We start from the raw sequence: 23,153 nt of genomic DNA on the forward strand, positions 1-23,153 counted from the left end.
GGCAGGGTCTCCATGTTGCAAAAGCTGATTGGACTCCACCGAGCCCCACCCCACCCTTCACCCCAGCCAGTCGGTTGCCTCAGATCTTTGTGAACATACGTGAGCCTGCCCCGTGTGCGCCTGCGCACACGTACACGCAAGCACAGAGACACGGGCCAGCGCGCGTTTTCTCTGTTGCAGACACATTTAGTTAGGAGTTCCCTTCTCAAACAGAGGTAATATACTTGGAACTACCTACCTGAGATAGAAAACCCCCTCCTGACCGATCACTGGGCGCTGCCCCCAATGTGAAATTCCAATACGGATCAGTAAGGCGGACAGAGTTGGTGGGACCTCCCCAGGGCGGGTTCCGCATGGCTATCACATCCTAACAGAGTATGGAGCTGGACTGGGGATTGGGCAGGGGACTTTGTCGATTCCAATTCTGATCCTGCCTCTAGGTGGCCTGGGGGGATGCTGAAGGGAGAGACGTGATCTTGCCACTTCGCTGCTTTGTGACCTCCTCAGGCAGTGAAATCTGCCGGTTGTAAGGAAGGCCCTCCTTGCCAGGGCCACGTTGCACAGCTCTAGAGGGGCATGACCAGTGCTCCCTGGAGCTAACCCTGGTCCCCCCGCCACCTCCCTTTGGGCTCCAAATCATCTCTCTGCCCTGATCCAGATGCCCCCATACCTGGCGTCCCAAGCTGTTCATCCTTGGGTTTAAATACTGGCATCTCAGACTTCTCATTTCAAAGTGAGGACAGTGCACAGTATGAAGCCCAAACAGAATGATCGAGATTCCAGATTGATTTCTTCTGGGACATTTAGGGTACAGCATAAAGATTCAGGGCTTGGAGAGAGGGCACTGACTGTGTTAGTGTGTTAGTGTTAGAGTTAGTGTGTCAGTGAAGGGCCAAGGAGAAAAGAAGGTGGGAGATGGAGAGGCGGTGGTGGGTGGTGTCCCTGAAACCAAAACTCTTTTCCTTTACAACTTTGCTGGTGGCCAGTCCTAACATGTGAATAAAAAAGTGAATAAGCAAAGGGGCACTTATGTAAGAAGAACAAATAAAAATAATTGTGTAACACATCACACAAAGCCTGGAGAAGAATCCCAGGGAAGGGCATCGCTGTGGAGGCATGGGTGCTGTGAGCCGTGTTTCCCTCTAAAACCAGAGCCAACTTGGCATCCCTGCCGCTGCGGGAAGGGGATACCGTCCTCCTGGCGGGAGGTCAGTTCCTTTACTGCAGTGTGTTGGGGCGGGAGGTGCCATCCCATAACCATCGTTGGAGGTTTTGCAACCAGATGAGTGAACCCTTCAGGGCTGAAGGCTGAGCAGCACGCATGCAGGGCCAGGGCGCTGCTCACGCATCAGCGCTTCCTGCACCTCGTCCTGGGCCTGGGCCCTTTACCAGGCTTTGGGGCTGCCTACTGACGGAGCTCAACAGGCCCAGGCAGCTGCTGCCTGAGCCACCCATGGGTGTCCCAGCCGCCTGGGGAGAGACGGCCACATTCCAGGCTCCGGGCTGGCAGGGAGGCTTGGCAGCGAGTTCCGACAGGAGGGCGGCCTGAGCTTGGGCAGGCCAGCACTGAGGGGTTCCTCCCCACCCCGGGAGGCCCCAGGCTGGGGAGATGGAAGAACAGGTGTTCAAGGGGGACCCAGATACCCCTCATTCCATCTCCTTCTCGGGCAGTGGATTCCTCTCCTTCTACCAGGCCGGGGTGGTGGATGCCTTTCGGGACCTGGCTCCCCGGATGCTGGAAACGGCCCATCGCTTTGCTGGGACGTCGGCAGGTGCGGTGATTGCAGCCTTGGTCATCTGTGAGATTGAAATGGGTAAGGCCTTTGTTCTAGGTTCCCTGGGGAGCCTCTGGAGGGATTCCACAAAGCAGAGCCTGAGGATGGCTTGGGGGTGCTTTGGGGAACAAAGCCAGGCCTTCTGGGTGGCAGGAAAGGTGGGTCGAGTGGGACAGCATTTGAGGTTGGGGTCTGCTGGGTCCCAGTCTCTGACCCACTGGGTGAGCTTGGAACCCTTTCTCCCTCTCCCTCAACACCCTTACCTGCCATGCCCTTTCCCCCAAGGTCTGGGAGAGGGAAAAGCAGTATCTCTCTCAAATGTCCTGGGCTTGGAAGTTACACCGTGACACAGTCATACATTGGGGTGAAGAGCTGCTCCTGCATGGCCTCGTTTAAAATGCAAATATCCTTGCAAAGGACAAACTGGCATGTTCATCATCTTGGTGGGGATGGATTCATTAGACCAGCTTCCAGGCGGCTGGAGGTGCAAGCCCTGGGGCTGGAGGGATGGCCAGAGGGGCCAGCGGAGGAGGGAAACTGGGAAGGAATATGGGAGATCTCACTTTGCCTCCTGCCCCACTAGTCCAGGGGGCCCAGAGGGAAGGATGGGACCACACATCCAGAGGCAGAAGCACCCTCCCGTGTAAGGGGAGTGGGCACATTCCGAGCAGCCCCACACAGCAGGCCCAGACCTGGTCCCAGAGCAGCCCTGGGCTGCCTTGGCTTCGGGAGGGGGTGAGCATTTATTCATTGGCTGCACTACCATTCTGTGCCAGCCTCTGTTCCAGGCACTGGGGACAAAGTCCCTGCCCTCATGGAACAGAAATTCTAGAGAGAGGAGACACATAATAACCATCCAAAAAGTAGTCTCATAACGTCATATCAGGAAGTGATAAGATCTATGAATAAAATTACAGCAGAAAAGGGTCAGAGAATAAAGTGAGGACTATTTTAGAAAGGGTGTCAGGGAGGCCATTTGGGAGGAGATGACATTCAAGCAGAGACCTGAGTGAAACGGGAGAACAAGCCATTAGAAGATCAGTAAGGAAAGACTGTTCTAGGTGGAGGACCAGCTGGAGAGCCTGTAGGGTTGGGGAGCGGTGGTTGACGAGGAGGGAGGTGGTGGATAAGGCTGGAGGGGCAGGCAGGGGCTAGGTCACGTGGGGTCTCGTAGCCGGAGTATGAGCTCTGATTTCACTCTGGGAAAGTGGGGAGCACAGGCTGCTGGGAGGGAGGCAAAGTGGGGAGGCAGCTAAGAGCACGCGATCCACAGGGATTGGATCCCAGTGCTGGCACTTCATGATGTGGACCTGGCGCAAATTACTGGATGCTCTGTGCCTCAGCTTCTGCATCTCTCCAGCTGAGATTCTACTAGCATCTCGTTCCCGGGGTTGTTAAAGGGTTAATGGAGCAAGTGAGTGAACTGCTTATCACAGTGCCTGGCACATGGCAAGCACTTGGTGCATGTCAGCTGCCTGGTTTGGGTTTTTAAGGAACCCCAGCCCACTGTGGGGAGTGAGATGGAGGGGACAAGGGAGAAACAAGGAGAGCAGTAGGGGAAGGTTGTGCGTTGAGATGAGGGATGGGCAGGGTAGGTGCCTGGGCAGTGAGGGTGGTGAGAAGCGGTTGGATTTAGGAAACACTTTGAAGGTAGAGCCAATGAGACTTGCTGAAGGGCCAGCTGCAGTGTGTGAGGAAGGGTGCGAGCAGGGCCCCTTCCTGCCTGGGGGTCTGAGCTGGGTGGGAAGTCTTTGTCTCTGTTTTTTTTTATTTGTTTGTTTGTTTGTTTTGCGGTACGCGGGCCTCTCACTGTTGGGGCCTCTCTCGTTGCGGAGTACAGGCTCCGGACGCGCAGGCTCAGCGGCCATGGCTCACGGGCCCAGCCACTCCACGGCATGTGGGATCTTCCCGGACCGGGGCACAAACCCGTGTCCCCTGCATCGGCAGGCAGACTCTCAACCACTGCGCCACCAGGGAAGCCCTTTGTCTCTGTTTTAAAGAATAATTGTAATGCCCATTCCCTGAGTACCTCTTTTGTGCAAGGTATTTTTTTTTCTAATAATTTACAAGTAACAAATTCTTTCTTACTCTACAGAATTCTCAAACAATGCAAAAGTATCTAGAGTATTTTTTAAAAAGCCTCTACTCACCTCCCCCTTGTCCCCAATCCCACTTTCCCTCTTGTAGCCAGTGGAAGGGCTCTGCTTGGATCCTTCTAGATCTTTTTTTTTTTTTTTTTTTTTGCCAAGACATCTGTGAATGTAGCAGTTAATGTTTCAGTCACACCATGGACCCCACTCCCTCGTCCTGGAGTCACAGAATCCTACCCTTGGAGACACCCGGCCTCTGGGAGTCTCTCTTTCCGGGTACCTGTGTTGCTTACCTGCTCCATTGCTGCCACCCTCCTCCATCGCTGCCACCCTCCTCATGTCTTTAGTTCAACTTCTTAAAACACACCATCGTCTTAATCCTCAGGCATCCGAGGACTTTCAGAATTAATTCAAGTCAATCGATTCAATAAATACTGCTCAAAACTGACTTGGCCAGTCTGTGACCGATGTGGACAGCAGGGGAGAGGAACTCAGACCCATGAGAAGGACACCTGATGGCCGTGTAAACAAGGGCTGGTCCGTGTGCTGGGCCGCATGCATGCAATTGGGAGGGAAGGGTGACGTGTGTGGGACTTGCTCTTTTCACTCAGCAGCATGTTTATGAGATTGATCCACGGCACTCCAGTGTACTTCATTCCTTTTAACTGCCATGCAATTTACTACTAACCAGCACTTTCTCTGTATCAGGCACTGTTCTAACTCTTTGGTGTATTAATTCATTCAGTCCTCACAACAATCCTCTGAGGTGAAAACTATTATTATCTCCATTTACAGAGGAGGAAACTGAGTCACAGAAAGCTTAAATAACTTGCCTAAGGTGATACAAACAGTACTTGGTAAAGCTGGTGTTTGAACCTAGCCCAGCCTTTAAGCCACTCTGCTTCTTGACCAAGCAGTGTCAGGGGGCGTGAATGCTAGTGGTATGGATACCAGGGTCAGGGAAGCTTCTCTGAGCAGAAGGAATTTGCACACAGACCTGAAGGAGGGGAGGCGGTGAGCCACAAGAATATCTGGGGAGAGCATTCAATGAAGAGGGACACGTGACTTGTATAACATCCTGTCATCAGTTAGAAGCAGAACAAGAACCAGGACTTGGTCTCCTGACTTTCTTCAATCCTCTTTACCTCTTTTACCTCTTTCAGTGTTTATTCCATTAAGACTGTATCACGGTTCATTTAGTCATTCTGTTGATGGACATGGCCAAGTTTTTGTTGTTATAAACAACACTGCAATGAGCATCCTTGTTTGTGTCTCCCAGGCCCACATGGAATGTTTCCCTAGGGTACATGTCACATGAAATTAACCAGACTTGGCTAAATTACTCTCCAAAGTGGTTGTACCAATTTAACCACTAGCAGCATATATGAGTTCTAACTTCCCCACAATGTCATCAACCCTTGGTACTATCAGACTGCAGAGTTTTTTTGTTTTTGTTTTCTTGGCCGTGCTGCGCAGCTTACGGGATCTCAGTACCCCAACAAGGGATTGAGCCCAGACCATGGCAGTGAAAGCCCAGAATCCTAACCACTAGGCCACTGGGGAATTCCCAAGACCGCAGAGTTTTAAGTCAATCTGATCAATGTGAAATTATATCTCATTTCTACTGTATGCTAACACATATATATGGAATTTAAGAAAAAAAAATGTCATGAAGAACATAGGGGTAAGACAGGAATAAAGACACAGACCTACTAGAGAATGGACTTGAGGATATGGGGAGGGGGAAGGGTAAGCTGTGACAAAGTGAAAGAGCGGCATGGACATATATACACTACCAAACGTAAGGTAGATAGCTAGTGGGAAGCAGCCGCATAGCACAGGGAGATCAGCTCGGTGCTTTGTGACCGCCTGGAGGGGTGGGATAGGGAAGGTGGGAGGGAGACACAAAAGGGAGGGGATATGGAAACATATGTATATGTATAACTGATTAAATTTGTTATAAGGCAAAAAATTAAAAAAAAAATTATATCTCATTTTATTTTGTTATTTAATCTGTACCTCCTGATAACTAGGGATGTTAAGCATCTCTATATATTTACCGACCACTTGTGTTTCCTCTTCTGTAACTTACCTGCTCATGACCTTTTCCTGTTTTTTTTACCATTATCCTTTTCTCTTCAACTTGTAGATGTTCTTTATATAGTCTGTACATGAGTCATTTGTCAGTTATGGACATTGCAGCTATCTTATCCCATTCCATGACTTGCCTTTTTATTTGACCATGTCTGTTGTTATTCAAAAAATTTCAATTTTGATGCAGCCAGATGTATCAATAAATCTTTTCCACTTACAATTTTTGTTTTTTTAAATCTTTCTTTGTTACAATGACTTCTTCTATATTTTCTTTCAAAAGTTTTAAAGTTTTGCTCTTTCATATTTAAGTTCACCCATCTGAAATTTATTTTGTGGCTAGTTTGAGGTAGAAATAGAAGTTTTTAATTGTGATAACGAATTACCCCACACTATTTATAGGCAGCCCTTTCCACACTTGTTTGAAATGTTGCCTCTGGCTTATTCAAGTTCCTAGAATCCCAAGAGTCTGTCTCTGGAGTCTCTCTTCTCTTCTTTTGGTGAATTTGTCTATTTCTGCACCAAATCACACTGTTTTGATCACTATAGGCTTATAATAAGGAGTACATCATATATGGCAGTCATCTCCTCCTTTTTTAGTTTCTTCTTCAAATATTGACTATTATTCTTAACCCTCTTTTTCCCCCATGTGAAAAGCTCTATTCGAATTTTGATTAAAATTATATCTTCCCATTTATAATATAGTCTATCTATCTCTCTATTTCTTCTGGCCTTTTTTTTTCCCTTTTTGCCCTTCAATAAAGATTTTGTGTGTCTTTTCTTAGATTTATTAGTTTTTGTTGCTATGGGGAATGGGATTTCTTCTTTTTTTTTTTTTTTTTGGCTATGTTGGGTCTTCGTTGCTGCGTGTGCGCTTTCTCTAGTAGCGGCGAGCGGGGGCTTCTCTTCATTGCGGTGGCTCCTCTTGTTGTGGAGCATGGGCTCTAGGCATGCAGGCTTCAGTAGTTGTGGCACGTGGGCTCGGTAGTTGTGGCGCACGGCCTTAGTTGCTCCACGGCATGTGGGATCTTCCCAGACCAGGGACCGAACCCTTGTCCCCTGCATTGGCAGGAGGTTTCTTAACCATTGCGCCACCAGGGATGTCCCGGGATCTTTTTTTCTATGGCATTTTCTAATCTAATTGACTATTGCTGATATAAAGGGATGTTGATGGTTTATGCTAAATGATACTGTTTTGAGCAACCTCATGAACATTCTTAATAGTTCTAAAAGTTTCTTGGTAGATTATCTCATACTTTATGTGTAAACAATCATACTATCTGCATATAGCTAGAGGTTTGTCTCTTTAAAAAAGAAACTCTTGGGCTTCCCTGGTGGTGCCATGGTTAAGAATCCACCTGCCAGTGCCCGGGATATGGGTTCGAGCCCTCGTCCGGGAAGATCCCACATGCTGCGGAGCAAATAAGCCTGTGCGCCACAGCTACTGAGCCCTCGTGCCACAGCTACTGAAGCCTGCATGCCTAGAGCCCATGCTCCACAACAAGAGAAGCCACTGCAATGAGAAGCCTGCGCACCACAACGAAGAGTAGCCCCTGCTCGCCGCAACTAGAGAAAGCCCGAGTGTAGCAACGAAGACCCAACGCAGACAAAAATAAATAAATTAAATTAATAAATTAAAAAAAAATCTTCAACATGTGGCCCCCAGGCCTCCCTCCTCCAGGCTATGCCCCCTCCTTTTTTTTTTTTTTTTTTTTCCTTTTTTGCGGTACGTGGGGCTCTCACCGTTGTGGCCTCTCCCGCTGCGGAGCACAGGCTCCGGACGCGCAGGCTCAGCGGCCATGACTCACAGGCCCAGCCGCTCCGTGGCATGTAGGATCTTCCTGGACCGGGGCACGAACCCGCGTCCCCTGCATCGGCAGGAGGACTCTCAACCACTGCGCCACCAGGGAAGCCCCATGCCCCCTCCTTTTGTTCCCAGTCTGGGCTTTTCTGTCCTGAGATTGTGTTTTGTTCTGTGGAAGCTTAGGCAGCAGTGGGTCCATCTTCTGGCCATGTGTGCCTAGTTCTGTGATAGGGCCAATTTGGGGGCATGTGAAAATGTTTATAAAACACTTAACCCAGTGCCTGGTTTTCATTAAAGATGAATTAGAGAATGAATGTTTGTTCACTCATTTATTCAGCTGAGGAGAGATGGTCTCCTTGACAACCAGTGCGGAGATTCATGATTTCCAATTTGGGGCTAGGAACTTGCCTCAAAACTGCATTTGCATAACTTTGAAAGATAATTCTGTCTTACCAGAGAATGGGCATTCGGTGGACTTAAAACCCCATCCCCACTTAAGCTACTACTTGGCACCTTCCCCCCCCTATAAAAACTGCACGGCAAGCCAATTATTCATTCATTCATTCATTCAATGAGTGTTTTCTGAGCATATACTGGGTCCTGCAGAGGATACAGAGATATAATACGAGATGAAACTCCACCCATGCCCCCAAGGAGCTTACAGTCTACTCAAACCCCAAGGTAGTAACCAAGTCGTTACAATACAAAGAGTTCCAACTGAATGTTAGAAAAGTAAAAGGCAGAGGAGTGCAGGCGAAGGGAGCAGACAGCTCCCATCGTGGAAGGCCTCATGGAAGTGACATTTGAGCTAGTGCTTGAAAGGTGGGTAGCAATTTGACGGGTAGAGACAGTTTGGACAGGAGCCTCAGCTTCTAGCCAGGACGCTGCATAATGACAGGACAAAGTCACGTGGTGGGGAAATGTGATGCCTCTAGGGAGTGGTGAAGAGTGCAGGTCCCCTGGTGTCAGGGGTTGATGCGAAAGTTTCAGAAAGGCAGCTTTTGACTCGGCAAGGGTTGTCCAAGGTGGGAAAGGGCTATTTTGGAAGCAGGGGATTACCTGCCCTCCGAGAGGCCCACGGAGAGGCTGGGAAGCACCTGATTGCTACTGGTGAGTCCCCTTCATTTAGCTCGGTGACTGACAGGAGGTCTCCAGCCTCCCAGACTGGAACCTACAGTGAGAAGTATTTTTTGTATTGAGACCCAGGGTGAACATAAATCTAAAAGAGAAGTTTCATGATAGAAACTTTACCATACTCCATGCTACAATTTTGATATTTTCTTCTAGTCATTAAAGAATTCTTCACTTAGTCAATGGTTCTCAATCTTGCACGTTTGAATCACCTGGGAGCTTTTAAAACATCCACTGCCCAAGCTTCTCCCCCAAACTAATTAAATCAGGATCTCTGGGGATGGAACCTGGCACCAGTGTTTATTCAACTCCCAGGTGAACCTGGTGTGCAGCCACAGTTAAGCCCCAGTGCACTTTGCAAAACTAAGATGTACTACCTTCCTGAGATGCCAGGACTGTATGACCAGGCGGTGGAAACTGGTCAGGCATTGCTTATGGAAACCTGTAAAATGCCCACCATAGTCCTGGACTAATGAAAATTCCATATCTGATTATTAGTGGGATATGTATTTTTCCAGGATAGAGAGAAACAGTTTTCCTACAGTGGCTTTAGACTGGACTAGATTCTGTGAATTCCTCTGGCTGGGTCACAAATGAGGAAGATGGACCTTGGTTCAGGGGCTGGTCCATTCCTTGCCCTTAGCCCAAGCCCACATCCAGTCTGCTTTTCTAAGAAGCCTGTGGAGACCCATGGCTCAGAGCTTCTACACTCTATTTTTCTTTTTCTATGGCTTTTAGTATATTCACAAAGTTGTGCATCCAACATCACAATCAGTTATACAACATTTTAATTATCCTCCCGAAGAAACCCCATACCCCTTAGCTGTTAACTTTCAATACCGCCATTCAAGTGCCTGAAAGCCATTAATCTACTTTCTGTCTCTATAGATTTGCCTATTCTGGACATTTAATATACATGGAATCATACAATATTTGTCCTTTTGTGTCTGGCTTCTTTCACCGAGCATAATATTTTCTAAACTCATCCGTTGTAGCATGGGTCAGTACTTCACTCCTTTTTTATTGTCAAATAATATTCCCTTGTGTGGATATAATACATTTTTAAAATCCATTCATCAGGGAGTGTACATTTGGGTTGTTTTTACTTTGGGCTATTATAAATAATGTTATTATGAACATTCATGTACATTTTTAAAACTTTTAAATAACTTTTTTTTTTTTTTTGGCCACACCACGCGGCCTGTGAGATATTAGTTCCCCAACCAGGGATTGAATCCACACCCCCTGCAGTGGAAGCGCAGAGTCCTAACTACTGGACCACCAGGGAAGTCCTTAAATAACTTTTGAAAATGGAAAAATTTCAAACATCTTGGAGAGAATAATAGAATGAATCCTCAAGAACCCATCATCTAACTTCAATTCTTACCAACACTTACCAACTGGGTTTCATCTGTATACTCCCAACCCTGCTTTGTTTTGTTTTTTTATATTATTTTGAAATAATTTTAAATCTGCATAGAAGTTGCATGTAACCTCTTTAGGCTTTGTTTTCTTGCGGGAACATTTCGCAACATGTATCTCTGCAGATAAGGACTGTGAGCCCGAGGAGAAGCCGAGGGGGGTGAGGCTGGTTGGTCTCACGGCACAGAATGGTGCTGGGAAGTACCAGCCTCAGTGGCTGTTCCCCTGCTGGGTGCGGGTAGGACAGGGGACTGAGCTGACTTTTAACTGTGCTCATCAGGTGACTTTGTTTTGGCCTCTAAAATTAATTGTTTTCCAATACCTCTTACACTGCCTGCTCAAAAAAGCCAACCCACCAAACACCCAAACTGCTAAATAAAGTATTAAAGGGGTGGGCCTGATGATGAGGGCTGGGATGAGAGCTCTTCATGTCCAGGATAGTCTCAGGGTGTGTCATACCTCTGTGCCTTTGCTCACGCTGTTCCCTCTCCCTGAGATGCCATCCCCTTTCTTCTCTCCCTGTGCTGCATCTCCCCATCCTCCAAGGCCCACCGCAGATGTCACCTCCTCTGAGAGTCTCTTGTCATTCCCGTCAGGCACTAAGTCCTTGGTGCTCCCACAGCTCGCTCTCGGAGGGCCCTTGACTCAGAGACCAGAATCCCCCTGGGAAAGAGCACTTGTCTAGGAAGCAGGCTCTCTGGATTCTGAGAGCAAAAGTGTCTACAGTCAGATTGTGAGCCTAGCTTGCCACACACATTATTTTCACATGGTCTTTCAGAGTAGGGTTTAGTAAGCAGGGAGGTGGTCTTCAAACCAAAGTTGGTCTGACCCCAACGTCCAAACTCTGTCCACCTTCCCTTTCCTCTTGCCCCAGGAATCCATTCAGCAGTGAGTGGCCTTGGACAGGCCACCCTGAGCCTCAGCTCAGCTACTGAGCAGTGGGAGGGAATAATGCCTGCTGAGCCCTCCTGACTGCTGGCTCTGGGATCAGCAGTGGGGTCGGCAGTGGTCCCTGGGAACAAGTTCTGCAAACTCGGATTGATACTGCAGTTGCACTGGTTGGGATAGCAGTGACTCAACAAGACCCGAGAGTGTTGCTCGCTCATGTGGCCTTTGCACTGCAGCCCTCCAAGCCTGGTGTGGTGGGTCCACAGAATTAGGACCCAGGTTCCTTCCATCATGTGGCTCATAGCCCAAGAGCGCTCCCTACCATGTCTGCATTCCAGCCAGTTGGGGAAGGAAAAGGGGGGCACACTTCTTCCCTCTAAGGGCAGACCTTGAAGGTGACACACATCATGTCACCTCACATCCTATGGATCAGAACTTAGTTACATGAGCACACCTGACTGCAAGGGAGGCTGGGAAATGTAGACTTTATTGTGGGAGGCCATGTGTCCAGCTAAAAATTGGAGGTTCAACTGCTAAGGAAGAAGGGGAGAATAGATACTGGGGACAGTTAGCAGTCGTTGTCACAATAGCTATAATTGGATATATGATGATGATGGAAAAACTCTGTCCCTGCCTGGGACCCAGACCTTGACTCCATAACCACCAGGTCAAGTCCAGTGTGTTGGCTGGGAAGGGGCTCAGCTCTGAACCATCAGCAGACTGCCTTCCTGGCGGCTGGCATGTGAGTGCTCCAGTCTTGCTAGGGGTCCTGGGCAGTGCCTCACGGCACCCGCTGTGTCCCCTACCTAGAATGACCTTCTGTTTTTCTCTCCAGAGATAACACCTCTTCCCGACATATCCTCCCAATTTACCCCACTGGATCTCTTTCCATGATCTCGAGTTTACCTACAGAATCTGTCCACCTACTTTAGCACTTGACAGTATCCTGTCTTAATTGTTTCAGACGCTGTGTCTCATCCCATCAACTAGATTGGTTGAGCAATCTGACATCTTACGGGTTCAGTGGCTCCCACAAACTGCTGATCCAACAAGAAATGCCTGATAGACTCCTGACAATTGCTGGCCAATGACAAGTGTGACACTGAATGTGTCTTTGCAGTTTTTACTTTGGGGTTTACCTCATATGACGTATAACACTAGAATGTCATAGAAGGAAGGTCAGCGAGTCCAACTCCTCCACTTTATGGATGACTGCATTTAGACTTTGGAAGAAGAAGTGACTGGTTGGAAGTGGACCTCACTTAGGCCAGTGGTTTCCAAACTGTGTTCTGAGGAACCCCAGGGTTCCATGGGGGCCAAGGTGGGCTTAGGAAGGCTGGAATAGGGGAGCAGGGAAAGGACACACATTGAAGCCCTGGGCCCTTACCCCAGCTTCAACAAGTACAACCCTGCTATTGTCCACTCTTTATAAAATTTCTCTTAAAGAAAGTGTTCCAATGATTTTTTTTTTCTGTGCCTCTCCTGATCTCCAGTGATTTTTTTTTTTTCAAGTTTGAAAGCCCCTGTTTGAGTCTAATCTACTTAGTGTGAAGACAGAGAAGTTGAGGACCGGATTCTGGCTGAATTTACAATGATAAAATAGACCATTTGTCCAGTCACTCATTCTAGGTCCTAGGGATCTAGCAGTGAACAAAACAGTCTGCCCTCATGAAGCTGACACTCTCTTTGTGAAATCAAGCCGTAAATAACTAAACATACAGAAAAATATCAGCATGCACGCTCAAAGAAGAAAATAAAGCAGGCGAAGGGGTGATGAATGATCAAAGGGTAAAGTTTCAGGTGGGCTGGGTGGCGAGGCCCACTCAGGCGGAAGGAAGGGTGGGAGAGCCGCGCACTCTGAGAGGAGAGCGTTCCAGGCTGTGACATAAGCAGGTGCAACAGCCCTGCACACAGATGTGCTTGCATTTTCAGAAGGAAGACAAGCTGTCTTTCCGGGCAGGAAGTGAGTTCCAAAAAGACCTTGCAAAGCACCTAAACAGGCCAGACGACTAGTGGGGGTGCCCACCCCACAAATGTAGGCACAGCAGGACCCGGCACAACTCCTCCCGTGGAGGCAGGGGACACTACAGGTGTTTTGGTCTGCCGCCCATGCCTGGTCCAGTGCTGCCTTGGGCAGCTCGTGCCACCCCTCCTGAGGCCCCGGAGCCAAGTGTGGCTGAAGTTATTGTCATTGGCAGGTGGCTCAGGTGTGTTCTGGGTAGTGGACCCACTGGGGCCTCAGGGGCGGATGCTGGGAGGACAACACTGCCTCTATGAGAAACTTGACTTTGGTGACATCTTTCCTCAGTCACCCATGTGCCTGTCTTTTTCACTCAATTGAGGGACAAGACACCCCAGGGTTGATGGAGAACTCATATCCCAGGAACAAGGAGGACTGGGCTGGTGTTTCAGCTCTGCCACTAATCACTGTGGGTCCTCCGCCCACCGGTGACCTGCCTCCCCCTCAGTTTTCCCATCTGTAACTTGGGAGTGGGGACACATCCCTTGGACGTTACAGTGAGGGACAAAAGAAGTCATGGATGTGCCTGGCAAAGTGCCTAGCAAATATTCATCACAAAATACCTTTGATGAGTGAATGTTGAATAAATGGATCAACAAGTGAAAAGAAAATGATCTTGAAATAGAAAAGCATAGGTAATGCAGCAGATTTCAAACTTAACTGAAGAACATCCTAGAGAAGTCATCAAACTTATTAAAACAGATTACTGGACTCCAACCTGGTCTGGTTAATATTTTTTAATACTTTAATTGTGAGCTCATCTGCACAAGGACTTGGTTTTTCTATGGGAATTCTGTGTGGCTTGGGTGGTGGAAGGACCATCTGAACTGGTTTGCTTTGGCCCTGGCCAGGTACCCAGGGTTATCAGCAACTCAGGACCAGTTTTCATGGTAATCACCCTGTAGGTTGTGTTAGTTCAAGCTCTAAACCACAGGTGATACAGGCTTGGGGCTTTGCGTTTTTATGGGAGACTTTGTGTAGTTTCACCCAGAGCCCTGCTCAGAGACTAGCCATTGGCACATTTCATCGGCCCAGCAGCTGTTGGAGGGTCCCGGCTTTAAGCAGCGTCTCAGTTCAACTGCCCCTCACACAGCCCAGAATGACAGGCCCTGTGGCTGCCAGTTTCTGGTGTAATAATCACAGCATCAGCTTTCTCTCTCATGGCACTGGCTTTCAGTTCCTTCTTCATTTCTGCTCTTTCTTTCTTGTGAAGTCAACCATGTCTCATGATTTTATTTTATATCATGCTCTTTGTTCTGGTTGTTGTTGGTGATGATGATGATGATGATGTTCCTAAAGCTGGAGAGGTTCCTTTTGAGCTTAGCACTCTATTACTGGAGCTAGAAGTCTCTCCAAAGTTCTTTAAGACATGAGTAGAACCACCAGTTTTTCCTGTTGCAGGCGTGTGTGTGTGTGTGTGTGTGTGTATGTGTGTTGCCCAGACATAACCTGAAGTTCAGCCCAGGCTGCTAGGTGCTCTTTCAGAATCAAAATGTCCTCATCAAAAATCATTCCCGGGCTTCCCTGGTGGCGCAGTGGTTGAGAGTCTGCCTGCCGATGCAGGGGACACGGGTTTGTGCCCCGGTCCGGGAGGATCCCACATGCCGTGGAGCGGCTGGGCCCGTGAGCCATGGTCGCTGAGCCTGCACGTCCGGAGCCTGTGCTCCACAACCGGAGAGGCCACAGCAGTGAGAGGCCCGTGTACCACAAAAAAAAAAAATCATTCCCAGAGTTCTTTATCTGCCTGAGATGACAGCATTTTCTGTAGAATGAACTCTGCTCTGATTCACATCTTAGTGTCACACTAATAATACTATTTATCAGTCACTGGGAATGTGCCAGGTACTATGCCCAAATCTTTGCATAAACCATTTACTTTTATCTTCTCACAGTCCTATCAATTAGATACTATATTTATACCTGTTTTACAGAGTGGGAAACAGGCGTTCAGAGAGATTAGCTAACACAATGAGCCAAGACTGGAACCTTTCTTAATTTCTACATTTCTATATCCTCTCTAATCATGAGTTCAGAATTGCTTTGCAAGCAACACCCCAGCTTTCCTACCAGACTCCGTGGGCCAAGCAATCATTTGCACATTGGTTAAGAAAGTGAGATCAAATGACATGATGTATGCAAAAAAAAAACTTTTTGTAACATGTACAGAAATGACACCTCTGGGTGGTGGTGGCTGTACCTCCTACTACTGTGATGGAATCAGTATCTTTCCGTTCACTGAAAGTAACTTGTGTTTTACATGTTTAACCTCTCAAACCAAATGGATAAAAATTTATTTTACCCAAATGATTCTTTGGACTCAAGTAGAAGACAACTGAATGGAAAATCGGGTGATACTCTGAATGTGTTGGTTACACATTAGAAACATCTAACTATTTGGAAAGCAAGTCATGCAGGTGACCTATGTTGATTCATTCCTCTTAAATCAGCAGGTGTTAACTGAGCCCCTGCCGAGTGTCTAACAGCCTTGGTCGATCTATGGGTTTTTTTTTTCACTTTTTTTTTTTTGGCCACATGGTATGTGGAATCCTAGTTCCCTGACCAGGGATCAAACCTGTGCCCCGTGCAGTGGAAGCACGGAGTCCTAACCACTGGATTGCCAGGGAATTCCCTGTTTTTTCTTTCTTTCTTCCTTTCTTTTTTTTCTTACTTTAATAATTATTAACTTGTTATTCTGAAATAATGATAGATTTACAGAAAAGTTGCTGAGATAATACAGATAGCAACATACATCCTTCACCCAGTTTCCCCTAATGTTACCATCTTATATAACCACAGTACATTTGCCAACCTTCAGACATTAATACTGGTACATTAGTATTAACTATAGGTTTCACCAATTTTTCTACTGATGTCCTTTTTCTGTCCCAGGATCCAATCCAGCATCCCACACTACATTTGGTGGATCCATTTTTAGTCCAGCTCACTTAGAGAGTATTAAAATAGCAATGTTTTCTTTGCTTCTCTTTGGGATCAGATTCTAATTCCATTTCTAATTCTACAGGGAAAAGAAGCAGACAAATGATAAACAAATCTTCAGGCTGGTTTGACTCTCATTTGAATTAGGAGTTGACTCATCAATCCTGAGGGTAACTCACCTCTGTCCTCCTGAGATCAACACGTAAAGAAAAAGCTCCTCTTCTGCCCCAGCTCAGGGTCTCATGTCCATTAATGGGGGGCAAGAGTTAGGACCAGGCTTGACAGAGCAAACTGCTTGGTCAAGCCCCAAGTCCGGCTGAGTCACTGAAGAATTCCACCTTCCTGACCACCAGTTGGGAAGAGTCCCAGCAGTCCAATAGAGAAGATACTCTTTGATCTCCTCCTTCAGTTCATTCATTCTTTACCATTCATTATTAATTTATTCAGCAAACATTTATTAAGTCCCTACAGTGTGCCAGGTACTGAATTAAGTGCTGGGGGTATAACAGGAGCAAACCAGAAATATGGAACCTTAAATAGTTCTTTAATTTATTCTTGAATACCTACTAAGTGTTCAACACAGAGCTAGGTTTGGCCACCCCTTGAGGCATCTTAGTTCCCCGACCAGGGATCGAACCCATTCCCCCTGCAGTGGAAACACGGAGTCTTAGCCACTGGACTGCCAGGAAAGTCCCAGGAGAAGGGTGTTCTTGATACAGGTCCTGTCCTCAAGGAATGCGCTAACCAGAGAGACAGGACAGACCACTGAAGGCAGCCTGAGATAAATGGTGCAGATGGTACGGGGAAAGAGAGAGCTAACAGTGAGGGTGATCAGTGAAGGCTTTAAGGAGAAAGCCCAGATCTTAAGCTGGGCTTTATGGTGAAGTCTGCATAGATAGTAAAAAATAAATAAGTAAATAGAAGTTGTGTAGCAGGAGGAAAAGCAGGATTGTGCACTTTGTGTTTACTGATGAGAGAAGAGATTGGCCTGGCTTGAGAAGGGTCTCTGGGTGTGCGGACAGAGGAGCATATGTTTGAAGACGTGATTTGAGTTCTGTTGCTCTAAAGAGAGTCTTCCTGTCTCCCAGGGACATCTGAGCCCTTAGGAGATGTGCCTAAACTAAATCCTAGAAAGGCAGATCCCAAGAGCCTTTGCAGAGCCACTCTGCTCCCCCTACCTCACCGTGGGAACTGGAGGCTCTGGAGTTGAAGGGCGTGTCCCTGGTGGAGGCAGTGAGCTGTGGCGGAAAGAACACTGGCTTTGGGGCCCTCAGGAGTTGGAAGCCTAGCTCTGCTGTTTTCCAGTGTGTGACCGTAGCCAAGCTACTGGCTGAGCTTCTGTTTCCTCATCTGTAAAGAGGAGATAGCCACAGTACCTACCTCAAAGGGGTGCCATGAAGATTACATGAAACTATGAGGCCTCAGAACCTGGCACAGCACCTGGCACCAAGGAGGTACCAAAGAGTGGTAGCCAGTAAGAGCAGTAAACAGCTGCTGGGATCGAAACCTGTGGTTCCATGAGAATTTCAAGACTCATGTAAGGTAGAGGGAGGTCTATGTAGGTAGGTAGGTAGGTAACAGACCCCACCAACTGAAGTCTTGGACAGCTGGGGCAGTGAGTACTGCCAGTCAGCAGAAATGAACTTCAACTATCAGTGGTTCTGAAAGAGGGAGGCATTGGCATTCCTCTGCAGTGGTGCCCTAATTTGGGCAAATCTCAAATGAGGAGATGCTCTGAGATGGTCTTTTCTCTTTATAGCAGAGGCTCACCTGGAGGTCCCCTGACTACATACATGCAAACACACACACACATATACACTAAGACTGTAGGGTGACTGGTTCACAACATTTGCATTATCCCAGTGTCCCCTCAGTAGTTCAGGGAGAGTCTGTAGGGTAGGACAGGCTACAGCCTGGAGGGGCGCAGTATTGGTTTCTACCTTGGAGCAGAATCCTGAATGGACTTCTGGGTCCACCAAAAAAACAGAGAGAGAAGAGCAGGGGCAATGGCCCTGAGAACTTTGTGGGGTTCCAGAGAACTTTCTAGATACATGCTCTCTGCCTGTTTCATCTCAAGGTAATCAGTAGATCCTTCAGTGGAAAGTTATGGAGATTGTGTCTAGATTCTGGGGGAGAGGCACATGGTGGCTGAGTGAGGCCCCAGGCCCTGAGAAAAAGCTCCGAGGGCACCTTAACAGGAATCCAGGTGAGGAACCATTGGCAGGCACTGCTGGTTCCATGGCAACCTGATGTAAGATGATTTGAACTTTTTACACCAATTTTTTAGTAAACTCTTATGGTTAGAAAAAGGTCTCTGTGGAATATTGCTATTATCCATAAGAAGTATTGTTTTTGTTTTTTGGTTTTTTAAGTGCTTACTAAGTCAGGGTTGTTTTGCTTTTGGCTAAAGCCAATAATGCATTCAGAACAGAGAAGGAAAATGTGAGTTTTGTCATATATTCTAGTTCCAGTTTCTGCTACCATAGAGAGCATGACCTAGGGTTTATCCAGCTTTTATTCATTTCTCCATTTAGCCAGCTAGCCAGCCACCCATTCAGCCATATTTATTGAGCTCAACCTTTATCCTGAGCTGGGTTTCTTACCTGTAAAATGAAAAAATTAGTCTGGTTTACTATTTTTGACCTAGGCTCCTAGATCCTTAGGAGTTTCAGGGCTGTGCTTTCAGGGCCTTCTTTCCTAGGGTAGGCTGGGGCGATTGGGCCTGAGACCCCACTTGCCTTCAACCCAGAACAGCCCTGTTTTTTTTTTTTTTTTTTTTTTGCGGGCCTCTCACTGTTGCGGCCTCCCCCGTTGCGGAGCACAGGCTCCGGACGCGCAGGCCCAGCGGCCATGGCTCACGGGCCCAGCCGCTCCGCGGCATATGGGATCCTCCCAGACCGGGGCACGAACCCGTATCCCCTGCATCGGCAGGCGGACTCTCAACCACTGCGCCACCAGGGAGGCCCCAGCCCTGTTTTTAGTTGTTTTGTAATACACATTAGGTTTTCACTTGAGATTTCTTTTTTTTTTTAACATCTTTATTGGAGTATAATTGCTTTACAATGGTGTGTTAGTTTCTGCTTTATAACAAAGTGAATCGGTTATATATATACATATGTTCCCATATCTCTTCCTTCTTGCGTCTCCCTCCCTCCCACCCTCCCTATCCCACCCCTCTAGGTGGTCACAAAGCACCGAGCTGATCTCCCTGTGCTATGCAGCCGCTTCCCACTATCTACCTTACGTTTGGTAGTGTATATATGTCCATGCCGCTCTCTCACTTTGTCACAGCTTACCCTTCCCCCTCCCCATATCCTCAAGTCCATTCTCTAGTAGGTCTGTGTCTTTATTCCTGTCTTACCCCTAGGTTCTTCATGACATTTTTTTTTCTTAAATTCCATATATATGTGTTAACATACGGTATTTGTCTTTCTCTTTCTGACTTACTTCACTCTGTATGACAGACTCTAGGTCATTACAAATAGCTCAATTTCATTTCTTTTTATGGCTGAGTAATATTCCATTGTATATATGTGCCACATCTTCTTTATCCTTTCATCCGATGATGGACACATAGGTTGTTTCCATCCCCTGGCTACTGTAAATAGAGCTGCAATGAGCATTTTGGTACGTGACTCTTTTTGAATTATGGTTTTCTCAGGGTATATGCCATAGTGGGATTGCTGGGTCATATGGTAGTTCTATTTGTAGTTTTTTAAGGAACCCCCATACTGTTCTCCATAGTGGCTGTACCAATTCACATTCCCACCAGCAGTGCAAGAGTGTTCCCTTTTCCCCACACCCTCTCCAGCATTTATTGTTTCTAGATTTTTTGATGATGGCCATTCTGACTGGTGTGAGATGATATCTCATTGTAGTTTTGATTTGCATTTCCCTAATGATTAATGATGTTGAGCATTCTTTCATGTGTTTGTTGGCAGTCTGTATATCTTCTTTGGAGAAATGTCTGTTTGGGTCTTCTGCCCATTTTTGGATTGGGTTGTTTGTTTTTCTGTTATTGAGCTGCATGAGCTGCTTATAAATTTTGGAGATTAATCCTTTGTCAGTTGCTCATTTTGCAAATATTTTCTCCCATTCTGAGGGTTGTCTTTTGGTCTTATTTATGGTTTCCTTTGCTGTGCAAAAGCTTTGCTGTTTCATTAGGTCCCATTTGTTTATTTTTGTCTTTATTTCCATTTCTCTAGGAGGTGGGTCAAAAAGGATCTTGCTGTGATTTATGTCATAGAGTGTTCTGCCTATGTTTTCCTCTAAGAGTTTGATAGTTTCTGGCCTTACATGTAGGTCTTTAATCCATTTTGAGCTTATTTTTGTGTATGGTGGTAGGGAGTGATCTAATCTCATACTTTTACATGTACCTGTCCAGTTTTCGCAGCACCACTTATTGAAGAGACTGTCCTTTCTCTACTGTACATTCCTGCCTCCTTTATCAAAAATAAGGTGACCATATGTGCGTGGGTTTATCTCTGGGCTTTCTATCCTGTTCCATTGATCTATCTTTCTGTTTTTGTGCCAGTACCATACTGGCTTGATTACTGTAGCTTTGTAGTATAGTCTGAAGTCAGGGAGCCTGATTCCTCCAGCTCTGTTTTTCGTTCTCAAGATTGCTTTGGCTATTCGGGGTCTTTTGTGTTTCCATACAAATTGTGAAATTTTTTGTTCTAGTTCTGTGAAAAATGCCAGTGGTAGTTTGATAGGGATTACATTGAATCTGTAGATTGCTTTGGGTAGTAGAGTCATTTTCACAGTGTTGATTCTTCCAATCCAAGAACATGGTACATCTCTCCATCTATTTGTATCATCTTTAATTTCTTTCATCAGTGTCTTATAATTTTCTGCATACAGGTCTTTTGTCTCCTTAGGTCGGTTTATTCCTAGATATTTTATTCTTTTTGTTGCAATGGTAAATGGGAGTGTTTTCTTGATTTCACTTTCAGATTTTTCATCATTAGTGTATAGGAATGCCAGAGATTTCTGTGCATTAATTTTGTATCCTGCTACTTTACCAAATTCATTGATTAGCTCTAGTAGTTTTCTGGTAGCATCTTTAGGATTCTCTATGTATAGTATCATGTCATCTGCGAACAGTGACAGCTTTACTTCTTCTTTTCCGATTTGGATTCCTTTTATTTCCTTTTCTTTAAATGGAGCCTCCTTGGCTGAAAAATCGCTGCCCCAGAGGGTCTCTATGGACCTTCCAGTTGTGCAGTGGTGACACTGCATCTTCAAGCCAATTTTTTTTCCAATCAGTGCCCTTGCAGTGTAGGATTTAGAAATAAAATGGTGAATAAACCAGTTCCCCACCCCCATCCCTTGCAGGGGCTCGCTGTCTCTGTGAGGATAAACTGAGATTACAAGTGTGAAAACCTGCTTGGGTAAACGACTGTTGTTAAGATAATACTAATAATAATGATCATAGTGGGGTCAGGCAGTCAAGATATGCCCACAGGGAAATACAGCCTATAATTCAGCCTACAAGTAGGGATCAGGTAAAAGCAGTTGACTCCCAGGGTCTCCACACAGGGACTCGGAAAATTGCATGGCTTTCCTGGGAACGCGACTCTGCTCGCCAACGCCGCCACAGAGGCTGCCGAGCCCCCTGATTCCCCGGTGCCCACAGCTCCCGCAGGTGGGGGAGAAGGGCCGCAGTGAGAGGGGCCTCACGGTGATTGGCTGAACTGGAAGTTGTTGCTAGGCTACCAGTCCGAGGCAGACTGGGGCCTCTAGTCCCATCCTCCACTGCAGATTCATCCTGCACAGCCAATTTAATTCGGGCACCCTGTGAACGAGATCCCCAGCAGTTTAACTTGTCAGCTGCCAAGTGCCCATCTTTCTAGGATTTAACACTTAGCAAGAGGCTACGTGAGGGAGGGAAAGAGAAGCCCTGTTTTTACACTCTGGGTCACCTTGAATAGCTTCTTCTCTCTCTGGGCTGCAGTGTCCTCCCTTGATTTCTGGTTTCATTCATTTATTCATTATTCATGCATGCATCTATGTTTATTAAGTGCCTGCCATGCTCCATGCACTATATCAAATGCTAGGGACAAAGGGATGAATGAGATGGAGACCATCCTTGCCCTCATGAAGGGGGAAATATTACGCACTTAAGCATATAAGTGAGATAAACACATATCTCTTTCCTTCCTCGTCAATGATTTTACTAAGCCCCCCTTTTCCCCTACTAAATCTGTAGGGTCCCCCAAGTCGACAGGGTAAGGAGTGCTGCTGCCAACCATGCCTAAACTACATTACCCCTCACCCATACCCTTACCACTCCCTGAAACCGGGGTACATCCTCTCATCTCCACAGTGCTTTTACTTTGTTCTCTTGAACCCACAAGTGAGCCTGAGCGCACCTTTTTTAAAAAAATAAATTTATTTATTTATTTTTATTTTTGGCTGCGTTGGGTCTTCATTGCTGTGCGTGGGCTTCTCTCTAGTTGCAGCGAGCGAAGGCTACTCTGTTGCGGTGTGCAGGCTTCTCATTGCGGTGGCTTCTCTTGTTGTGGAGCACGGGCTCTAGGCGCACAGGCTTCAGTAGTTGTGGCACGTGGGCTCAGTAGTTGTGGCTCACGGGCTTAGTTACTCCATGGCGTGTGGGATCTTCCGGGACCAGGGCTTGAGCCCATGTCCCCTGCATTGGCAGGCAGATTTTCAACCACTGCGCCACCAGGGAAGCCCTGAGTGCACCTTGATAAAGATATGGGGCGGAGATCATTGTCCCCTGTTCAGATGAGAAAGCTGAAAGCCAGAAACATCAAGAAACCCTATCCATGGTCACATGGAGAATTACTGGCATAACGAGTATTGAGCACTTACTATGTGCCGGCTGTTAAAAAACTATCTTCCTCATAACAACCCAGTAAGATAAGTATTATTATTATTCCCGTCTTATAGGTGGCAAAATTGAGGCTGGAAGAAGTTATTTGACTTGCCAGTGGTGACCCAGATAGTAAGTGGCAAAGCTGGGATTTGAA

At 46.8% G+C, this 23,153-nt stretch overlaps 1 protein-coding gene across 1 annotated transcript in view; it reads left to right on the top strand.

Moving 5' to 3' along the window:
• Positions 1 to 1,609: 1,609 nt before the first annotated feature.
• PNPLA1 (patatin like domain 1, omega-hydroxyceramide transacylase) overlaps positions 1,610 to 23,153 on the top strand; it is a gene marked incomplete at both ends in the record, with an annotated part of 42,543 nt that continues 20,999 nt past the window's right edge. Inside the window, one exon of the mRNA XM_082637122.1 lies at positions 1,610 to 1,814. Within this exon, the coding sequence (XP_082493248.1) occupies positions 1,610 to 1,814 (205 nt within the window). The remainder of the gene's footprint in view (positions 1,815 to 23,153) is intronic.

The sequence above is a fragment of the Mesoplodon mirus genome (assembly GCF_964341445.2).
Source record: "Mesoplodon mirus genome assembly, chromosome: 12".
NCBI classification, from domain to species: Eukaryota; Metazoa; Chordata; class Mammalia; order Artiodactyla; family Ziphiidae; genus Mesoplodon; species Mesoplodon mirus.